We start from the raw sequence: 23,840 nt of genomic DNA on the forward strand, positions 1-23,840 counted from the left end.
TTAAGATGCCAATTGCACAGTATTGAACCAGGCACTGAGTCCTTCTTAAAAAAAGAGAATAGAATCATGGCTTTTGCAGGTAAATAGATGGAGTTAGAGAAGGTAATGCTAAGTGAAGACAATCCTGAAAAACCAAATGCCGAATATTTTCTTTGAAATAAGGAGGCTGATTCATAGTGGGATAGGGAGGAGGAGCATGGGAGGAGTAGATGAACTCTAGATAGGACAGAGGGATTGGAGGGGAAGGGAAGGGGGCATGGGCTTATTAATGATGGTGGAACGTAATGAACATTATTATCCAAAGTACATGTCTGAAGACATGAATTGGTGTGAATAGACTATGTATACAACTAGAGATATGAAAAATTGTGCTCTATATATGTAATAAGAATTGTAATGCACTCTGCTGTCATATAAAAATTTAAAAAATTTACATTTAAATTATATATTGTCATATATAATTTTAAAAAATGAGGCTCTGGGACAGCACAGCTCATATGCTCAGTAAGACAAACCTGGCCAAGGGCTTGATTCCAAATTTGAGTTTTTATGCATTGGTTAAGAATGCCCTGTATCATGTTATCCTTGAGGTTATCACTTGAAAGTTTTAAGGCACAATTCTGCTGTGGTAGACTTCCTTAGTGACCTGTAACCTAACACTTTATTGAACTCAAGGATTGGTGCCTTCTCTTCCCCTTTGTATCAACCTCAGCATCTAGAGTTGCCTCCCAAATAACAAGGAATTGTTCAATACCTTGAGAGACTGGTGAGTGAGTGACGTCACAATCACCAGGTTGACCTGGCCATCCTAAAACATTTCTGTGCCATCCATAAAAGAAAGCGCTGTTGTAGCTCACCTTCCCCTCAAGGTCACCTTGGGAGCGTGCATTTCGCGCCTGTGGCCTTTAGAACCTTGGTGGGGTGCTACATCACCATCTGACAGTCCTTGCTCGTACTTTCAATATAATACTAAGAACTATTACAAGAAATACTGTAATCTCCTGGGAGAAAGGCTGGAGATTAAATCTCAGAGCTCTGAATTTGGAGAGTCATAAAAACAGACCCTGGTCAAAATTGAAGCCAAGTGTCATGAAATGTTAGCCCTCCAAGGAGCCTTTGAGATCATCAGCCCATCTCTCTCATTCTATGGGAGAGGGAACTGAAGATGGAGATGTGAAATGTCTTGGCCAAGGTCTCGAAGCTACAGAGTAGAGAACTGGGCCTCTTCTCCTAACTTTTGTGTGACTGTTCAAGTACCTCTTGCTGGTGCATGGGGCAGACATCACTTTTTAATCAGTACTTGTAGGTATTTTGCCTATGGGCAAAGCAGAAATTGAAATATATGCAGCTTGTTTTAAACATATATTGTATTTTAAAATACAAATAAATATATATATATATATATTGTATACATATAAAAATATATATACATATATACGCATATATATATATATACACACATTATATACACACACACACATCTATATGTATTGCTTTGATTTTCTACAAAATTCTAGAATTTGGCATCTAATACCCAATATTCAAATTATAAATGGGGTTCACATTTAGACATAGGGCTCATTGTATATGGAGAACATGGGAAAAGCAGTAATCTACCCCCTGGACAAAATCACTCCTATTTCTAGGCAGTGTCTCTCAGGAGGTTTGAGATGTTTGGAACCAAATCATAAAAATGGCACACTTAAGTTGGAAAGCATTTAGGGGCCATCCAACATGAAGATTTTCAAACTCTGCTCCACAGAGTTCTGACGCTTCATGAGAAGTTCTGCTATTATTGCCCCCATCACTGGGCTATGTTTTTTTCATGTAAGATTTTTGTTTAAAAAAATGCATTTTCATTGCTTTAAAATAAGGTACGAAACCCCCTGATTCTAAACTAGTCCTTCTCTAAACTACTTATTTATTTAGAGGGTGGATCCCAGAAAAACGAATTTCTTGGACTATTATTTTGGAAGAAGACATGTGGGTTTACTCCATAAAATCGGGGGAGTTATTTTCATCTTTTCACGTAGTCAAGGAAGAGCCATTCCTAAAGGGGCTAGAATTCATGGAACATTTAGAAGAAATAGAAGAAGGTGGTTTTGTGGATGATGGATAGATGATCAGTACAGCAAGTATACCTCTGCTATTTTTCAATTAACCTACTTTTTAAATTTTTATCTGTTCTTTTTAGTTATATATAACAGTAGAATATATTTTGATATATTGTACATACGTGGAGTATAACTTGCAATTCATGTGGTTGTTCGTGATGTAAAGTTATGTCTGATTCACTCTACTGTCTTTCCAATTACTCTATTTTATTTTATTTATTTATTTTTTTTTTGGTACTGGGAATTGAGCTCAGGGGCACCTGAACACTGAGCCACATCCCCAGTCCTATTTTGTATTTTATTTAGAGACATTGTCTCGCTGAGTTGCTAAGCATCCGACCATTGTTGAGGCTGGCTTTGAACTCCTGATCCTCCTGCCTCAGTCTCCTGACCCACTGGAATTACAGACATGACACCAGACCAGGCTCCTATTTTTTAACTGTAATTTTTTTTTCTTCGCCCATGAGATGACTTATTAAATAAATGATAAATATAAATTATTTTATGACCTTGGTAAAATTTAAACACAAATGAATTTATAAGTCAGAAAAATATGTGTTGTTAGACCATGCGTTCTGGTATTTCTTGAGGACCATTTTCAGAGGCTGCAGAGATTGTGGCAAGTAGGCTTCACAAGTACGTGAAGCTGAGGACCATCAAGTACAGACACAAGAAGGATTTGGGGAGAGAAGGACCCAGTTGAGTGAAGAGAAGGCAAAAAGAAAATCAATCCCATCTGAATAATACGATGGTGTTAAGGAAGCAGAGTATCCATGGCAACATGGGAGAAGGATTGGGTAAGGATGATGCTCTTAGCAAAGATGGATTCTTTGGAGAGACGAAATGGAACTTAACACAGATGCTGCCAACTTCTTTCTGATTATTTGAATGAGAAAACTTTATGGGCCCTGTAAAATACTGGATAAAAAAAATGAACAAATAACAACTGCCAAAAAATTGGAAAATAACTGGCACACTTAGTATTATTGTTTGGGAATAATGGTACTGCTGAAAATACTTGACTCCTACTCCTGATGGAGGAGAGGCAGCTGTCTCTACTTCGAATGACAAAGGGAGAGACTTCTGGGTTTCTGTTAGCTGTCCCAGATTTGCCTGTACAGCAAACTAAGGCATAGATGGGGAGCAAGCCTGCTTATGAGATCAGAATGGATTGCATACGTCTCCAACTTGCTGCCTCTAAATTGTCTAAATAGTTCATCAAGTATCCAACTCATTCTGAAATTTGTATAGCAAATCTTTCACGTTAAAAGTAGGTCTTGTTTCTTCCTTTTGTTAAAGACAAACAAACAGATGAATCCCCAATAACAGAACCATTGTTTGGAAACAAAAACCAAGAAGAGGATTTTCCTGGAGGTCACACCTACCTACACAGGCTGGGTGGCCTCTGGTATGTCCAGAAACAATATTAGTACAGAGCAATCTGGGAAGGTATTTTTGTTTTGTTTTTGGTTTTTTGTTTTGTTTTGTTTTTTGGTATAGGGGATTGAACTCAGGGCACTCGCCCCCTGAGCCACATCCCCAGCCCTGGTTTGGATTTTATTTAGAGACAGGGTCTCATGGAGTTGCTTAGCGCCTTGCTGTTGTTGAGGTTGGCTTTGAACTCGAGATCCTCCTTCCTCAGCCTCCAGAGCCACTGGGATGACAGGGGTGAGCCACTGTGCCTGGCTGGGAAGGTTATTTTGAATGAAAGTTCATTGGCACTTGTGAGCTTGGGGGTGTGGTGAGCTCCACTGACCAGTGGGGCCAGTGCTATGTCAAGCTAGTCTAAATGAGACCGCCATTGGCCGTTCCATCCTCAGTCGCTAAGTCAAAATGGTCTTGAAGAGGGGACAAGCTGTCTTTGTGGATTGGTTCTGTGAGATCATTCCTGGAGCTAGTGTTTGTGGCCTCAAGAGTTTTCCTTTCTTTTCCTTGGCCTCTTCACCCATTTTAGTCATGGGTGTAGCATTCATCTCCACTTTGTTGAATGAATTTCAGACATTCCTTTTTCTCTTCCTTTCTTCCTGTTTCCCTCTTTCTTCCCTTCCTCCCTTTCTTGTTTCTGTTGCTGGGGGTAACTATAAGCTACTTGCTGCTTTTTGGTCTCTTGAAATCTTATGATTGCTCAGAAGTCATCCTAAAACTTTGGTTTTGGAAATTTAAAGTTGTATTGTATAACTGAGGAGCAGGAGGATATTTCAGACTATCCCAAATAAGACCGCCACACCCTGTAAAATATACATTTAAGTCAGGTATGAACTCATCCTACCACCAAACAAAATAAAACATTGAGGTCAGAATGGAAAGAAAGAGTAGAAACAGGTTCGAGGTTATAGAAGCACATATTTTATATTTTCCATGATATTTAAGATACAATTGATATAGAAATGAGTGATACTACAATAATTAATGAACAATTTAAAAAAACAATTAGAACCTTTCACAACACAGTCTAGTAAAATTAATTCCAGGTGCAATGAAAGTTAGTGCAAAAACCGAATCATAAAAAAATATGAAAATGTAAGTAAGATATAATCTGGAGATGAACAAGATTTCTCTAAGTCTACACCAAATCTAGAAATCATGAAAGACTTCTTAAAGGATCCCATATAGGGCTGGGGATGTGGCTCAAGCGGTATCGCGCTCTCCTGGCATGCGTGCAGCCTGGGTTCGATCCTCAGCACCACATACAACAAAGATGTTGTGTCTGCCGAAAACTAAAAAATAAATAAATATTAAAATTCTCATTCTCTCTCTCTCTCTCCCTCTCTCTCTCTCTTTCTCTCTCTAAAAAAAAATAAAAGGATCCCATATAGAAGTGTTAAATGCCAAAAATCATCACAAATAAAGTCAGAAGACAAACTGAATGGGAAATTTACAACATAGATGACTGTATTTAATGTGCTTCAAATATAAATAGCTTTCCCAAATCTATATAAAAAAAATATTCCCAATGGAAACCTTGCCAAAGAATGTAAGAGGCAATTTTCAAAATAAAATAAAATAAATAGTCAACAAATCAACAAAATGATAGTGTCTCATTATAATACTTTATTAAAATATCTATCCTTATCAAATATCATTACTTATCAAATTACCAAAATTGTTTCTAGTATGAGTACCAAATGGCATATCATTACTGATTTTTGTATAATCATTATTATACAAAATCTATAATAAAAGGGATTTGTGTTAAATAAATATTGGAACATAATTAAATATTAAGTAATTATTAAAAAAAAAAGACTACCTACATACACCCATTCAAAAAGTAATGATGTTTTGTAAGTGAAAAACCAATAGTCTTAAAACATGGTCTCAGGCTGGGGGTGTGGTTCCATGATATAACACTTGCTTAGCTTGTGTGAGGGCCTGGGTTCCATCTCCGCACTGCCAAAAAAAAAAAAAAGAAAGTTCCCATTTTTGCACTAACACATTTTCTTATTTCTATTTCAAAATCTGCCTTTTCCTCAGAATCTTCTGGAATGTTTGTTAAAGTGTCTTTCCATTCAACCCCAGAACTACAAGACTTCAGTATCCAGAAAGGGGCTTTATTTAATCAGGGCTCCAGGTGATTCTTGCATCAGGCAAATTGGAGAAAATCCTGATCGGATCTGACCTAATCTCCTCTAATCTCATCTCTTTGACTTGTGGGGTTTTTAATTAGGGCCCCAGGTGATTCTTATATGGGATAAATTGGGGAAATCCTGATCTGATCTAGTTTAATCTAGTTTCTTCCTTTGATGTACACTGAAACAGATCCTGCGAGGCAGGGATCTGTCTCAAGTAACACAGAATGGGTTCCAGCATGGCACGCCTTGTACTCGAGATGAGCAAGGGCTTTCAAGAGCACCAGGCTTACTCAGACCAATATTTTTAAACTGAAATTCCAACAGCCTCCTATTTCTTCTGACAGACAGGTAGCAGGACTTCTCAGCTCCACCGGTTTGCATGCAGCAAGGATCTCTCTCTGTTGAGAGCGAATGGAAAGTTTTCCTTTTCCACCGTTCCCTAGCAATGTGACATTTTCAAACAGTAGCACAAAACTCTTTAAATAGAAAAGATCCATTTCCACTCTATCCGTGACTCAGTAACAGCCACAGGATTCTTCTCAAACTTTCCTAAAAATGTCATCTTTGGGCTGGACTCAAGAGGAACATTTCAGCCAGGGAGGCACATTTTCCACTCTGTCAGGAATGAGCGAGAGCCTGGGGTTGGAAACAGAAAGTGTTTTGCCAATCCTTAGAAAAGCAACACTTCTCACCAAAACCATGGCAACGCCTCAGTGTGATGCCGTCAGAGCCCGGGATCACTCAGGAGCCTCCTTCTAATTGGAGACTCGGCCAGGGCCATCACCTGTGTTGGTAAAACACTCACCAGCTGCCTGTTGGCTCTGGAAAGAGAACGGCACCCTGCATGAACGTTGCCATGGAGACATTATGGGCGGTGATGCTGAGCTGGGTCTTTTATGTTGCATTACCTAGGGGGCAGGTGGCATCCACATGCATCCTGTTCTAGGGGCTCTGGATTCTCCTTTTAAAGAGCCCCACCACTACCATCACTGTGGGAGATGCATTGAAACATGAAGCCTAATACAGTGAGTTATTATTTTCTTAACCAACTAGATCCATCTGGAACTTGCACCCAGGAGACAGAACTTCAGAGTTCAGAGTCATATACTAGAAATCTGTTCGCCTCTTTAATCATTCCCTTGGAGATATTTATGTCCTCGGAGCTATTTATGTCCTCTGGCCCTTGGGGGCTCATGTGGGGGATCATAATACGTACTCCTACGCATTTCAGTGAGATGAATTACATAAAAACTTTTATACCCAAGAGGGACACTTCTCCTTGATGCTCAGCAATAATCAGTCCCCTTCAACTTTCTTATCAGAAATTATCAACACCAGAGAGACAGGGAGAAGAAAGAAGTGACGAGCAAGACAAAAGAACTGCTTTATGACAAGTTTCTGAGTCAGTGTCTTCTATGCACTCCATTTTCTGCCTTTCTCGCCTTACTTTATGTACCAGGGTCCCCTGTGTTTTCAGTCCCCTCTTGCCGTAAATGGTATATCCTATTCCTAGGAGTCAGCACTCCCTGGGCAAGACCAATGTTTAAAGCAGCAGGATTTTGCAAAGGCACATGTTAAGTGTTCCCCCTTGCAATCTGAAGCTCCCTTTTCTTCTTTGGAATCCACCACCAGAAACTGAAGGGCTTTCTCCTGAAGCAACCATTATTAAAACAAAACATAAAAGGTATTTTGATAATCTGACATAGCTGAGAAAGAAGTTAACTCATTCATTCCATCCTAATAATCCTATGAAACTGGTAACTATTACTTATCGTTCATCTGATTATTGCTATATGCAGAGGAGAGGGCGAAACTCATAGGCATGGTGACTTACCTGAGGTCATGCAGCTCGGTGGGTCAAAGGTGATCCTCTGTTTGCCATTCCCTTCCCTTTGCTGCATCAAGATATTTCCCTTTAGAAATAAGAAAGGCTTTGGCACCAGCACTGGGCACATGGCAGAGGTGACTGTGTAATAAATGTCACAGTGTCCCTCAATCCTGATATTACCCTCCTTTCCAACCTGAAACTCTCAAGAGACCTACTCAACTATGCCTGGTCCTTACTCTCTAAGGTAGCTCTGCTTCCTCTCCTGGGCACAGGCAAGTGACATTTCTGTGGATACAATGCCCAGGAGTTTCAGAGATATTTTAACTCCCATTCTTGAAGTGTGATTCCAGTTTCTAGTTCTAGTCCCCACCAGCTGCAAGCAGCTCCACTATACTTGGCCAACATGCTGCTGTAGATATTTTAATAATTATCCCATAGGAGGCTTCTTCTCTGAGTCAGGTTTACATCTATTTGTTGATAGTAGAATATTAAAGCGTTTCCCTCTTTTGAGAAGGCAGGTTCTTGGAGACTTGGAGTGGTGGTAGAACTTGCTAGTCTGTTCCCAAAGTTCTTTTTGGGAGAAAAGAAAAGACAAGATAGAGTTGTCAAAAAACAAAACAAAAAAAAAAAACCACATGTGTTCAATGGAGGTAATATAAGATCATTCCTAATGGACATGAAAATATGTCAGTCGTCTGGGATAATTTAAATGTTAAGTATGGAAATAGATAAGAAGGGCAGGACAGATGTGGAAATCAGAATAGAGAGTCCCAGACTTCAAAGTAAAGAAGCCCAGGAGCACACACCTATGACTCCCAATTTTGATGTGGACGGCCGTAAGAATTCAAAAACCATCCACAAGGCTCTTGGGTTCTGGAAACTGAAAAAGACTGACACTCAAATGTCAGAATCATAAGACAGAGCTTTGCTGTTGATGAAGCCATGGGATAACATGGGGAAAAAACATAAACACCCCAAACTCACTTCCCCTCCTCTCCTAAAAAACATCGATATGGTCTGTTGTTTGTAGGTGGTTAGAACTGGGAGTAGGGAGAAGGCAGGGGCCAGAAAGTAACCCTCTCCTCAGAATATTTTTAGCCACACTGAATCAGCGGAGGTTTGCCAGGACACCAACGGTCTCCACAAGCTGAGAGGAGGGAGGGAGCATAAAAAGGCATCCAGGAATGAGGCCAAGCAATAGCTGTGCCCAGAGGAAAGGTGGCCTTGCTGGGTGCTGGGCGCCATGCAAAATATTTTTGCATTCTTCTGGCCATCTCCATCCCAGCTGGGAGTCAAGGCTGGTGGGGTGGCAGAGTCTCTGCCCGAAGCATCCGTGTTCCCCGGATAGAGCAGGAAGCGGCCACAGAGAGGCTTGGAGTCATTCAAGCTTGACCTCTAGCCTGGGAGCTTTGCCAGACCTGGAGAAAAAGCCACCCAGGGACAAATTCCTCTTGCTAATCTCCTCCTGGATGTGGATCTCTGGTCACCCCCCTTTTGACTTGGCACATTGGACTGGTAGCCAGGCCCTGGGCTTCAGTGGAGAGGTCGATGACAGTGGATCCCTTGTGAGAAGGCAAGAAGGCCAAGGGAAATGGGCAGCCCAGCCGCACGCACGTTGACAGTGGAAAGAAAATCACAACACCCTCACCGGAGAGCCACTTGTCATGCGAAAGCTTTCAAAGTTGGCATTTCCTGTAATCCAATCATCCCACTTCTAGGCTCACATCTAGAAGTATCTCAAAGTGAGAGCGAAGAGGTGGCCACAATTTTAACCACAAAGAACGCCCCTTGCTGTTCATAATGGTAAAAGTTTGGAACCTAACTAAGTATCCAATAATAGCCACTTGGTTCAATGACTTAGGGAACAGTGTGCACTGTTCTAAGAGAGAGAGAGAGAGAGAGAGAGAGAGAGAGAGAGAGAGAGAGAGAGAGAGAGAGAGAAGGAAGGAGAGAAAGAAAGAGAAAGATAGTGTCGAAGGAAGGAAGAAGAAAAGAAGAAGAAATACCGGGTAGTTATGATTGTGTATATTTTGGAAAGAATATAAACATGGCATGGAAAGATCATCTGTGATAGATTATAATAAAAAATCAGGTAATAGAAGACAAACTTAGAAGGGTTATAAAGTTGATCTCATATAAACTTTTTTTAAAAAGGACCTAAACTTTATAAATCAAATAACAAGAAATCTCTAGCTTGGAAATAATGTCTCAGTCTGTTTGGGCTGCTATAACAAACTACCACAAACTGGGTATTTAGAAAACACAAAAAACTGGGGCTGCAGATGTAGCTCAGTTGGTAGAGTGCTTTCCTCCCATGCACAAGGCCCTGGGTTCAATCCTCAGCAAAGAAAGAAAGAAAGGAAGGAAGGAAGAAAGAAGACACAAAAACCTATTTCTCACAGTTTTGGAGGCTGCAGCATCCAAGATAAAGGTGCAGGCAGATTCAGTTTCTGGGGAGGGCGCCTTTCACAGAGATGAATCCTTACTACCTCCTCCGAGGGTGGCAGCTCTCTCAGTCTCTCAGTCTCCTTCATGAGGGCCCCACCATCTTGACCTCATCACCTCCCAACAAGCCCAACCCCTAATACTATCACCTTGGGGGTTAGGATTTCAGCACAGGAATTAGGGATGGGAGATGCAATCATTCACATCATAATGATATGCACTTTTATTCCTGGAGGGTTTTCTCAATTTTTGTATTGTTTCAGCGTTGAGCACCTATTGTTTCTGCTTTCTACCCCTCAGTCCATTTGAGCCATCTTCCAAGGGATAAGATCAGCTCAGTCTTCCAGTTTACTGATTCATCTTTCATTATATTCGCTCTGATACTCAGCCATTCATTTGAATTGATTTTATATTGAGCTTCAGTTTATTAAACTTTAAATTTTAAAAAAATTTTAAATTTTAAGATTTTTTTTAAATTATGGTAAAATAGGCAAAACATGAAATTCACCATCTTAACCATATTAAGTGTACGGTTCAGTGGCATTAAGTATGTTCAGATTGTAGTTCAGTACAACCATCACCACCACCCAGCTCCAGAATTCTTTTTATCTTGTAAAACTGAAACTCTGTACCATTAAATAATAGCTCCCCAAGCCCCTGTTCCTAGCCCTGGGTTACCAACATTCTCCATTCTGTCTGTACGTATATGAAGACTCTAGATACCTCCTGTAAGTGGAAGCACACAGTCCTTGACTTTTTGTGACTGTTTTGTTTCACTTAGCACCATGTCTTCAAGGTTTATCTGCACTGTACCATGTATCAGAACTTCCTCCCTTTGTGAGACTGAAGAGTGTTCCACTGTGTCCATATACCAACCCATTCATTCTTCTCTCCATTCCTTGATCCATTCATCTCATTGATGGTCACTGGACATTGCTTCCACTTTTTGGCCATTTGTAAAAAAAAAAAAAAAAATTCTATTATCGACATGAATTAAAAGTCCCTACCCTCACATTTGCTGGTAAATGGACGGAACTGGAGAATATCATGCTAAGTGAAATAAGCCAGTCCCCCAAAAACCAAAGGCCAAATGTTCTCCCTGACATGTGGATGCTAACCCATAACAAGGGAGAGTATGGAGGGGAAGTAGAGAAGTTCATTGGATTAGACAAAGGGGGAGGGAGGGAAGGGAGGGGAGATGGGAATAGGAAAGATAGCAGAATGAATTGGATATAACTTGCCTATGTCAAATATGAGTACCCAACACCCAACCAGTGTAACTCTACCTCATGTGCAACCCACAAGAATGGGATCACCCTAACCACATGTATATCTAAAAACAACAAATTTTCTTTAAAAAGATTCTTCCTTCAATTTTTTGAGTACATACATTACAATGGCATTGCTGGATTATATGTCAATTTTATGCTTATTTTTTGAGAAATTACCAAGATATCTTTCCACATTAAGTACACTATTTTGCATTACCACCAACAATACACAAGAGTTCCAATTTCTCCAATCCTCGACACCGCGTGTTTTGTTGACAGGAGCCATGTAATGTGTAAGAGGTGGCTAGTGATTCTTTTCCTGTTGATGAAAATTCTCTGTCATGAGAAAGCGCTCTTCCCTTGGTTCACGGTGTCACCTGGAGTTCTCTCCTTTGGTGGTTTTTGATAGTCTGGAGTCTTTCTTTCCTAATGCTGACTTTTTTTTCCCCTCTGGGTTAGATGGTTCTCCATTGCACCCTTGCATTGTGCCCTGGGGGATCTCTGATAGACAGCCTGATGCACAGTTGAGCACAACCTGCAGAGGCAAAGCAACCACTGAGACTTGTGTTTAGATGATTTGGGGGATTGTAAGAGAGGGACAGGATGAGCCCATAACTAGTTTCAGACCATGAAGGATTCTTCACTCTCTGGGGTATGACCAACAATCTAGAGCCAACCTTTGTATCTCCAAAGATGTCAGATGTGTTATTACCCTCCCATTCCCTATAACCACTGTCCTACCCAATGTGAAAAGGTACAGAACCTGGGTAAGGTTGTTAGTTGGGGTACCTCCTACTTTGTACTCCCAGCTAAGGACCCTGTTTAAAAAACCAGACCTGCCCTCCTGATCCTAGCAGGGAAGAACCATGGTATAACTTTCAATGACTCACTTGCCTATCTTGGTGTAGTTTTCCAACCCAACCCCATACATGTTTGTGTGTCTCATAAGTTACTTATAGTTTCAATCCACTGAGGAATCCCCTTCTTTTCCAATGTAGGTACAGATTTTTTTTTTTTGGGGGGGGGGGGAGGCGGGTACCAGGGATTGAACACAGGGACACTCAACCACTGAACCACATCCCCAGCCTTATTTTTTTTTTAAAGAGAGAGTGAGAGAGGAGAGAGAGAGAGAGAGAGAGAGAGAGAGAGAGAGAGAGAGAGAGAGAGAATTTTTTTTTAATATTTATTTTTTAGTTCTCGGCAGACACAACATCTTTGTTGGTATGTGGTGCTGAGGATCGAACCCAGGCCGCAAGCATGCCAGGCGAGCGCGCTACCTCTTGAGCCACATCCCCAGCCCCCCCAGCCTTATTTTGTATTTTATTTAGAGACAGGGTCTCCCTGAGTTGCTTAGCACCTTGCTGTTACTGAGGCTGGCTTTGAATTCTCTATTCTCCTGCCTCAGCCTCCCGAGCTGCTGGGATTACAGGTATGCACCACCATACATAGCCAGGTTTTTAAACTATCATTTCTCTTATTTATAGGTATGAGGCATGTGTTTGGTTTTTTTAATGTAAATTTTTTTTACTTATATATGACAGCAGGATGCATTACAATTCTTATTACATATATAGAACACAGTTTTTCATATCTTTGGTTGTATGCATAGCATATTCACATCAATTCATGTCTTTGTATATGTACTTTGGATAGTAATAATCATCACATTCCACCATCATTCATTACCCTATGCCCCCTCCCTTCCCCTCCAACCCCTCTGCCCTATCTAGAGTTCATCTATTTTGGATTTCCATCTAGAAACCAGAAACATTTAGTATCTTTGCTGCTTCAAAGACAACTGTAGAAAGTATAAATTAGTTCAAATTAGAATTTAGCACCTACCAACATATTATGCTGCTTACATGAGAACTTTGGTAAATAAAAAAAGATGAAAAGGAAAATTATTTAATAAATGGAGTTATAACTTACCAACTATTTGGAGTAACTTAGGAGCATAGTCTCAAGCCATGTATGTAATTCTGCATACAGGATTAACATAATCAAAGGCAAAGGATGTGTGTAACCTATGATGGCATTTGGCTCAGGAGGAGACAGCCTGAACTGGAGACGAGAGTTCATGTGGAAAATGGTGCATGGATGTCAAAAGACCTCGGATACCGAAGAGGGGAGCTACTGAGGCCCACTCTCAGAGCAATCATATAAAAACAAGGCTTTATGGTAATTCATCCAGTAACTGTGCAAGTGATTCCTCAAGGAGGTAGTGGGCTAGGAAATTCTGAATTAATGATTCTTAACTTGACAGGTCCCAGAAACTTCCTAAAATCGGATAGAAATCATAAACCACACTACAGAAATACACATTCACACATATGCAAGCAAAATTTTACAGCTCCGGAGAAACAGCAGAGCTCTTAAAGACCAGGTTTTTGGAGGGGAAAAAAATATTCCAAAAGAAGGATGGTACTGAGAGAAGGCAAAAAAAAAAAAAAAAAAAGAATAAAAATGACTAAGAAAGTTTGTATTCAGGGGCTGGGGTTGTGGCTCAGTGGTAGAGCGCTTGCCTAGCATGTGTGAGGCACTAGGTTCGATTCTCAGCACCACATATAAATAAATAAATTAATTAAATAAAGGTCTATCGACAACTAAAAAAATAAAAAGAAAGAAAGCTTGTATTCAGGGAAAATTGAGTTTATCTCCCCGACTAGTGTGTTCTGGCCATGAGAATTGTATCTGTCCTATTTACTCTTGTGTGCCTTTAGTAAGCAATGCCTTTCACATAGTAAGCAATCAAGTATTCATTGAATGATTTAATGGATGTAATGAATGAATGCCTTCAATCTTTATAACTGAAAAATCTGCAAATGATTTACCAGAAAAGATGAGGAGGAGGAATGGGGGATGAGGAGGAGGAGAAGGAGGAGGAATGATTTCCAATGTAAAATGATTTCTCCATATTAGAAACACGGAATAAAATTTTTCTCTCTACCAGTCCATCTTTTATACCATTTTTTTTCTCTGTTTATAATATCATTTTACCTCTATTTTCTTTTTATCTTCACTTCCCTCTGATGATATATCCCTCCTCCTGCAGGAATTTTGCTAAAAAGTTTTCATAGTCATCTACTTAAAGGTGCTAGCCAAAATCCATGTCCCAACTCTGACCTCTCAACTTTTCTCCAGCCTCATATCTCAATTACCTATCAGGCTTGATCATTTTTCCAGGACCCCAAAAATTCCAGATTGTCTAAAATCAAGCTCATTATTTTTTCAGACTTCCTCTAAGTTATAACTTCTTTCTAACTTAACTTTATAACTTAACTCCAATGCATGTTCTCAGAATCCTCCCATGTTCAGACTTCTGGATTAGTGTTGCAAAGAGGTCTTGACTATCTCTCTGGAAATCTGATGGATGCTGTGGGCCCATTCCCAAGGGGAAAACAATGTATATATGCAGACATATTTTTACACATCAAGGAGTTCTTGAATTTCCTGCTGTATATCCAAAGATCCCAGACTAACAACCCCTTTGACAGGTAATAATATATATTTTTCTCTTCCCTCATCTCACCAATTGCTTCCAATGTTTTTCAGATCTTTCTCTCGTTTCCATTTCTACTGCCTTCATCCAGTTCAATCCAAGTGAAAATAGTTTAATGTCCTGAGAACCAAAGCCATCTTGAAATTGGCCTATTTTAACAGTGGGAGATTTCTATAAATACTTCTCTTTGTTGGATTGAGAGACATGATATTGAACGCAGAATAATTGAAGATTCTTATTTACGATTGGTGTGATGTATAGAATGTGGAGATTATCTAATGGAGAATTTGAACAAGAACTTATTTTTGTCACAATATTTTGATAAAATTCTCCTGTAAAAACTATCTAGGGGCTGGGGATGTGGCTCAAGCGGTAGTGTGCTCACCTGGCCTGCGCGGGGCACTGGGTTTGATCCTCAGCACCACATAAAAATAAGGATGTTGTGTCCACTGAAAACTAAAAAAATATATATATTAAAAAATTCTCTCTCTCTCTTTCTCTTTCTCTCTCTCTCTTTAAAAAAAAAATCTAGGCCTTGATTTTTTGTTGTTATTGTTGTTGTTTTTGTTGTTGGAGTATACGCAAAGGGGAAAGTACTTAAGGTGCTACATTTATTGGCATGAATTTGTTAATGATATTCTCTTTTTATCCTTTTAATATCTAGAGTATATATTTGTAACACATTTTTAATTTCTAATAAGCAAATTTCATTCTCTCTCTTTTTTCCTTGATCAATCAAGTGAGTCAATTTTGTTTGTCTCTATAAAGAGCCCACTTTTAGCTTTGTTCATTTGTTTGTTTTCTATTTTGAAGATTTCTACTCTTTTTTTTCAACTTATATTTACTTTGGGCATACTTCCTTTTGTCTTCTGAAGGTAAAAACCTTAGGTCATTGATTGTTAACCCTCTTTCTTTTTCCAATACAACCATATAAAATTCTAAGTTTCCCTGTAACTGTGACATTAGCTGGATCCCATAAAATGTAATGTTTTACCTATTCATGATCATCCTGTTCAAGTGTTCTTGATGTCCCCTGTGAATTTTTCTTTGACCTATGAATTATTTAGAAGCGAATTGCCAAATATTTTTCTTAATAGCATATTGCTTTTGGTTGCTGATTAATTCCAATGAGATCAAAGAACATACTCTACATGAATTTAATCCTTTTTAAGTTACTGAAACTTGCCTTACTCATCCATCTTAGTAAATATACTTTTTGTAAATATACATGAACTTGAAAAGTGTTTATTCTGCATTTGTTTGGGGTAGTGCTCTAGAACTAAACTGAGATAAATCAATAAAGAAAAGATGGTTCATATTGCTCAAATTCTCTGTGCCATTAGTGATTTTTTTTTATCTAGTTCTATCAAATGTTGAAAAGTCTCAAAATCTCCTACTATGACTTTGAAGTTGTCCACATATTCCTTTAATTTTGTCAACTTTTATTTTAGATCTTTCTTACTAGATTCATACTTCATATTTGAAAATACTCTGAATTGAGGTCTAGTTCATCAGACATTGATTGAGTCAGTCCAGATTTCTTACGCTTAGTGTTTGAGTGGCACATCTTTTTTTTTCTATTTACTTTTTACAAATTTTTAAAGGTACATTATAGCTATGCATAATAGTGGGATTTATTGTTATATCTTTGTACATGCACATAACATAATTTGGTCAATTTTATTCCCTAGTACTTCTCCTAATCCCCTTCCTCTACTCTACTGGTCTCTCTCCTATTTTCATGAAATCCCCTCTTTTTTTCCTAATTACTTTTATTCTGTATCCTTATATAAAAATTTGTCCTTTGAGACAATATGTAATTGAATATTGTTTTCTAAAAATCCCTTCTGATAATCTCTGTCTTTTGAGTGTTTCACTATTAAAATATAATTATTAATGTAATGGGATTTAAATCTACCATTTTGGGGGCTGGGGATGTGGCTCGCCTGGCATGCGTGCAGCCTGGGTTCGATCCTCAGCACCGCATACAAACAAAGATGTTGTGTCCGCCGAAAACTAAGAAATAAATATTAAAAAATTCTCTCTTTCTCTCTCTCTCTCTCTCTCTCTCTCTCTCTCTCTCTCTCTCTCTTTAAAAAAATAAAAAATAAATAAATCTACCATTTTATGATTTGCTTTCTGTATATCTCTCTACTTTTTGTTCTTATATCCCCCCCTTTCTTGCCTTCTTTTGGATTATTTTAATTTTTTTAGCATTCCATTTTAATTTGTTGATTTTTTAAAAAAATACAGTTCTTTTTTTTAAAAAGATGCTCTAGGTATTACAATATATGTCATTACAGCTTTGAAGTTAATGTGTATGTAAAGTGTAAAAATTTTGCACCTTCCTGTCTCTGTAACAAAATACCTGAGGAAATCAACTTATAAGGAGGAGAGGTTTATTTTTGGCTCAGAGTTTCTGGGATTCCAGTCCATCTTCCCTGTGGCTTTGGGTATGTGGTAAGAAAGCATGTCATGGCAGAAGCATGTGGCAGAGGTGTCTGCTTACCTCATGGCAGCTGAGCAACAAGGTCCCAATATCCCCTCCAAGGGCCTGTCCCCAATGATCTCACTTCCTTTCACTAGACTCCATCTTTTGAAAGTTTTGCCACTTCCCAACAGTGCCATCATCTGAGGACCAAGCCTTTAACACAGGGGCTTTCTGGAGACATTCAAGATCCAAACCATTTCAAAGCCTCTATCAACATCTGTGTGCCTTGAAGATACCACAAGACAGTGTTTTTTTTTTTCTTTAAACAGCCATATTTTTTAATCATATTAGGAAAAAAGATAACTCTTCCATCTTTATCCAGGTCATTACCAGCTATTCTTTACCTCTGAATATCCAGGTTTCCTTCTATCATCATTTCTCCTCAACCCAAAGAATTTCCTTAAGCATTTCTCATGATGAAGTCAGCTGGCGACAGATTATTTCATTTTCCTTTACCTGAACGCATGTTTATTTTATCTTCATAAAGATTTTTCTGTTTGAGGTTTTTGTTTGGTTTTTTTGTTTGTTTGTTTGTTTGTTTTCCTCTTCTGACTTCCTGAGCATCTGATGTGAAGCCTGTGATTATCCAAAGCAACATTTCCTTTTGTGTGAAGTTTTGGTTTCAAGATTCTTTCTTTACCTTTGGTTTTCTACTATTGGATTATTATATATCTAAGTGGTTTTCTGTGAATATGTCTAAAGTTAATTGGTTTTTTTTTTTTTGAGTCTGCAAATTTATTTCTTTCACCAAATGTGGGGGAGTTTGGGGCTTTTATTTCTTCTCTGCTCTTCTTCTAGGACTTTAATTACCCAACATTGAACCTTTTTATATTATTACACAGGTCCTTGAAAGTCTGTCCATGTCTCCCATCTTTTTCCCCCTTTCCTCTTCAATTTGACGATACCTTGCCTATATTCACCCAGTCCTTTGATATTCACCAATCTATTAAGTCATTTCAGTATCTATTTTTATTTTAGATATTCTATTTATTAATTAAATTAATAAAGATATTAATCCTTAACATCTCCATTTTCTTTTTATGTGTTCTATTTTGCTGCTAAGATTTTTCTTTTTATTCATTTCAAGAATATTGTCTGTTATTTCATTGACCATAGTTGAAAATAACCCCGTGGAAGTCCTTTCTAATAACTCCAACAGCTTAAGTCACAGCAAGGTTTTAATCTGATCCGAAGTTGTCATTTTTGGTTTTTGATTTTTGGTGGTTGTTGTTGTTTTGCCTTTTTCATTCAGAATGGGCCACAATGGCCTGGTCCTTTATGTACACAATAATTTTGGATTTTTATCCTGGACATCGTGGTGAGTCTTATATCATCTGGAATTTTATGACAATCCTCTGGAGAACACTAATTTTTTTTTTCATTTGTTTGTTTCAACTATTAGTTCAGGTAGATTCTGTGTGTATAGAGGCTCAAATATCAAGTCTAAGTTTCATCCTTTGCTAGGCTCTAATGAGCCTGTTCCATGAAATCTTTATTAAGAAATCAACCTGAAACTTGTGGGCTTCCAAAACAGTCTGAGGACCCCTTTATCTCTCCAGCTCGCTCCCTTGCTTGATTTCCCTGTCACTCTCTGGCATGGGTATCTGGCCATTTTTCTCTGATTTCTTTCTTGACCAGAAAGATTTGCAGTTTTATTCGTGTTTGGAGGTTTAGCTACCTGTGACCCGCTGCACCATGACGACAGATCACCCTCAGGGCAAAGTTCCCACAGAATGAGAAACTCAGGCCTCCACTCAAGTCATTTCTCCAAGTCTTGGTTCCCCTCTGTAATCGGCCTGATTTTTGTTTATTATTTGGAATCCTTGGGTAGTATGCTTTGTAGTTTGTTCATAGTCTACAATTTTTATTTGTGGGAGGGTTGGTCCAATGGGAAACTTAAACAATAAACCCATCATATCAGTTTCATTGGTTCAGAAGTTTAAATAATTCCGTTTTCTCTGTGATCTTGCCCTAACGTGGAGTCTTAAGGGGCTTACCTAACAAAGCACAGTCTAGCCACTGTATTTCTTTCAAAGCAATTCCTAGAAGAGTGGTCAGTCCCAGTAGGAGATTGATAAAGACTCCAGTTCAAAACTCACTCTTTTTAAAATGTCCTTCTCCACTAACTAACTTTCATTTTACCTTTTGACTAGATTTGCTTTGAAATCTCATTCTGAAATCCTAAGTCAACTGAAAACTCGGCTCACATAGCCTTTTCTCTTTTTCCCCCTTCCTCCATTCCAACTTCCCCTTTGCAAAAGCGGCTCAGTGTTTTCCCTTTCCAACTGTAGTCTGACTAAACTGATCTCCTCTTTGCAAACCTTTGCTCCTTGCTCTCTTATGTTGAGCACCTTAAACCCAGGAACCAAGATGGCAAACTCAGCATCTCCCTGAGAAAATGGAATATCCATGAGACAGAGGTGGAATGTCCAAAGATAGAATGTGTTTGGGAGACAGGGAATGTGTTTGAGTGAAAAAAAGAAGATAATTGGAAATACCACACTTACAATTGAATGATTCAATGCTATTTAATGCTTTCTTTCTATAGGCATGTATATGATATTTTTTGCTGTAGAGATACTATGCAATACATGTTATATATCTATAGTACAGATAGATTCTATATATACTTTATATATACTATTGAATATAGAGTTGGGATCATTTTATTTTTTTCTAAGCAAATAACTCCGATAGTCCTGTTTTGAATTCCACAAAGAATCCCAGGTTCTCATAATACTATCAGTTATTGATGGCATTATTGGTGCCAGGCACTCTGCTAAGCAACATGAATATCTTTGTTTTATCAAATGTTATGACAGCCCTGCAAGATAGGCATTGCTTTTCCCCATTTACTGATGAGAAAACTGAAGGTCAAAGAGGTTAAGGAACATGTCCAGGGCTATACACCAGTTCAGTGGATAGAGGACAGGCTTGAGCCCAGGAGAGATGCCGGAGCCTGTGATTTTTTTCACCCTGTCTCCCCTTTCGAAATCACAGGCTGCCATTCAAGTGGAATTTGATGCTACTCGTCACTCAGTGTAGTAGAGAGAGGGGATGTGCCCTGCTGGAAAGAGAATATTCACTTTTAAAGAAAAATCCACTTTTAAACAAAAGTCTACCAAATGACACCATGATCATGATATCCATAACTACAATGAATAATCAAAGAGAAGGGAGATCAGAAGAGTAGAGCAAGAGGAACCAGGGAGGGAGGAGGGAAGATCCTGGGGAATGAGACTGATCAAATTTGCCCTTGAAAGATTGTCCTGTGGTTAGTGATACTGAAGCCTTGTGACCGATAGGGTTCAAATTTGATCAAATTACTTGCATGTATAAATATGGCATAATGAACCCCACCGTTTTGTATAATCCCAATGTACCAATAAAAATAAATAAATTAAAAGAGTGTTCCAATCCTAGATTGTTACCAGCTTCCTGTAAAACCTTGCCACCACTCAACTCCTCTCAGTCTTCTTTCTCTGCGTGTATGACAGAAATGAAAATGTACTGCACGATACTTTTCCGAACTGTTCTAGAAATAAAAACGACACAGGCTAAGAAAGTATGACTAAAGTATAAAGTGGATTGGAAATATCTTTAGCCCAACTCACAAACTAGCACTTCCTTTTCTAAGTTTTACAGTTACGACTTCAACAGAGAAGGACCCAGGAGCAGCTGGCTAACCAAGGCCTCATACCACGTGAGTACCCACAGCTCTTACTTATTTCTATGTCCATCGGACCTTGCCATTTCAAAGCCGGATAGCGCCTCAGAGGTCATTTAATGTAAGCCAATGAATTGATCACCCAAGAGCCTCACAGAAACTGTATCAGCAGAAATCGAGGTGTGGGATACCTTGCCCTACCTGCCACTCACCCACAAGGTGCTCCCTTTAACCGTACAGATTGTGCCTAAAATTCCAACATGAGTTTCTTCTTAGGTAAACAATTCACAATGGGCATCCTCACTCCTTTCCTACTTTTAATATTGGGCATTATGACTATTCTTTCCAGACGGGTCAGTCCCATAATGTTTATTCTCACCCCTTATTTTAGTTCTGGAATATATTGGAGTCTACCATTAATTGGGTATAGTCCATTATTTTCCTTTCTGGAAGATTGATTAGCAATACCGGTTTAGCTCAAAGGACCATCAAATTCCTTAATTATTAATTAATATTGATTGATTAATATTGAATTATTGGCCATACTTCTGGATCAAAGAAGAAAGATTTTCATATCATTTTGAAAGATACATTTGAAATGTTCTACCAATCTAGCTCCTAAAGCTAATTCTTGGTTATATATATGGAAACTGGGCGAAGAATGCCCCAGATGAATGGAATCACAGGATTCCAAGTCACGGATGAATGGAATCACCTTCAAAGTGCTCTGATCATACTAACTGACTCCCCAGTACAATTTAAAGATTAAGATTCATAACACTTGGAGAAATTCAGGTCCCTCTAGAATGATTATTCAGCATTTAGTAAGGAACCAATTTGCCCTTGAAAGATTGTCCTGTGGTTAGTGATACTGAAGCCTTGTGAAGTTTACTCTGTGCTTCAGAGCCAGAGTAGCACTAAAAATTCAACAGTCGGTGACCTTACAACAGAGCCACATTTTTAGTGGTCTGCTGGAAACAGCTCCCCTGTGATTTCAAGGTGGTTTCAGCAACAGTTACAGTAGCAAAAAAGTAACCAAAGAAAGCAAGTCCATGTGTGGTCTATTTCATCTTGGTCAGCCCTCTTGTGGAGGTGCTAAAGACAGAGGGAAACCAAGGAACTGCAGCCAGACCTCCAGTCAGGTAAATACAGTTTCACTCAAAGCTGATAATCTCTGTCCTCACTGATGTTCCTTTCCTCTGAATTCTGGAGAGGCGAATGAAGCAGCTAACTTGTTCACAAGTTGTTTAAACAAATTCAACCCATGTGCTTGAATACTCTGAGCCTGGGTCTTGCTGGGATGAGAATAAACATTGGGTTTTGTTGTTGTTGTTGTTGTTTGGGTTTTGAGGTTAAATCTGGGAATCCATTGAAACAAACAGGATTAACAGGAATTAACCCTACAGTGTATTTCTAAATAACGCTTCTCAAGTCAGTTGTGGAAATCAAGCATCTGTTTTTGTAGTAGACCCAATGTCGATGCAATATTCTGTTCTTCAGGAAGAGTATAGACATTAGCAAAATGCTACTTAACAGAAATATTGCATCCATAGTCCATTTCATCATGAAGATAATTAATTTCTTTTGAATTAAAAAAATTTAATTCAACCAAATGCTAAAGGTTATCCATAGTCTCTGATCAACCAGCCTTGTAGAGTCTCTCAGATTGGTCGAGGGTGTGGATTCCGCTCTGGAAAAGTGTGCAAGCCAGGTCTGGTGCACATGGCAGGCTCTCCCTGAGCTGACCTTTTCTACTTAGTTCTACTCAGCAAGCTCAAGTCAGATGAGGCTCTCCAGGCTCTCCACTTGCCCATGGGTAGCTTCTTCAGTCCGACCTGAGATTAAACGTGCCATGCGCATGCAAGGCAGAGCCGTGTGTTTCCTCAGGCACCTGGAGTTCGTGGGTAAATGCAAGCAATCAGGGGAAGGAAAGAGCGACAGAGTCTCAGGGTCGTTTCACTTCAATCTAAGGCCACAAATTTTAGTATAAACCAGACGAGGTGCAGGGTCCTGAAGCAGGTACCAGAGGGACAATGATCCTGAGCAACGTGATCCTCCAGAGAAATTCAGGATGTTAGGAGTTACGGTGACAAGGAACACACGAGTGTAATTCAATGTGGAGCTCATTAAGTTCCACAGAGGGCTATTTTTATTTCTTTATCCTATTATATGAATTTTTTGAAACAAAGGAGAAAGAATAGAAGAAAAACTAATGGTCCTCAAAAATCTGTTGTCTAAGATTTTTGATTTTTTATTTATTAAAAAATATATACACATATGCACATATGTGTGTGTGTGTGTGTGTGTGTGTACACACATAATGGCTGTCTCAATTGGGGCTCTTGGGGCCCCTGCCTCCTTTCCTGGGCCTCTTTTTATTCCTTCCAGAAGCCCCATGAGAATTCCCACACGATTGCTGGTTCTGTTCAGAATAGAAGTTGAAAAACACTAACCTAGTCAAATCCTTATTTGTCTTTAATGTTCATGAAATTGAGGTTGAAGATGCCCAAGAGAATTTTCCAGCTGTCTCAAAGGCAGGTCCAATGTGATCCCATTTTCTGTAGTTTTTAATTTATGAGAATTTAAATGCATGCAAAATCAGATTTTTCATAAGATCTCACTTTGCTCATGAAATTTGAAATAATTCCAATCCTCCCTTAAATTTTTAAAACTTATCATAAATTTCCTAAATCCAAAACGAAGAGCCAAGTGAATTGACTATTCTTAGACCGCTAACATACAGCAGTGCTCTTGAGCTGGTCAGCAGAAACGCAGGCCATCCTTGGGTAGAATTGGTCTCACATTTTACATCAGGTTAAGTCTTCAGAGTTTGTCCTTTGCAAAAAAAAAAAAAAAACAAACAAAATAAAACAAAATACAAACAAACAAAAAAATGCAGCCCCCTTGTAATGCATCAGAGAAAAGGCCGGAATCTGGGTCTCCCAATCCCCAC

The 23,840-nt window shown here is 38.9% G+C and overlaps 1 protein-coding gene across 2 annotated transcripts in view; it reads left to right on the top strand.

Moving 5' to 3' along the window:
* The window catches only part of Myocd (myocardin), a 98,879-nt gene that overhangs the window by 19,186 nt on the left and 55,853 nt on the right, over positions 1-23,840 (top strand). For both annotated transcript variants that reach the window (XM_078042905.1, XM_078042906.1), the window contains exon 2: positions 20,858-20,923. In XM_078042905.1, the coding sequence (XP_077899031.1) occupies positions 20,858-20,923 (66 nt within the window). The remainder of the gene's footprint in view (positions 1-20,857; positions 20,924-23,840) is intronic.

Source organism: Ictidomys tridecemlineatus, chromosome 3 (assembly GCF_052094955.1).
Source record: "Ictidomys tridecemlineatus isolate mIctTri1 chromosome 3, mIctTri1.hap1, whole genome shotgun sequence".
NCBI classification, from domain to species: Eukaryota; Metazoa; Chordata; class Mammalia; order Rodentia; family Sciuridae; genus Ictidomys; species Ictidomys tridecemlineatus.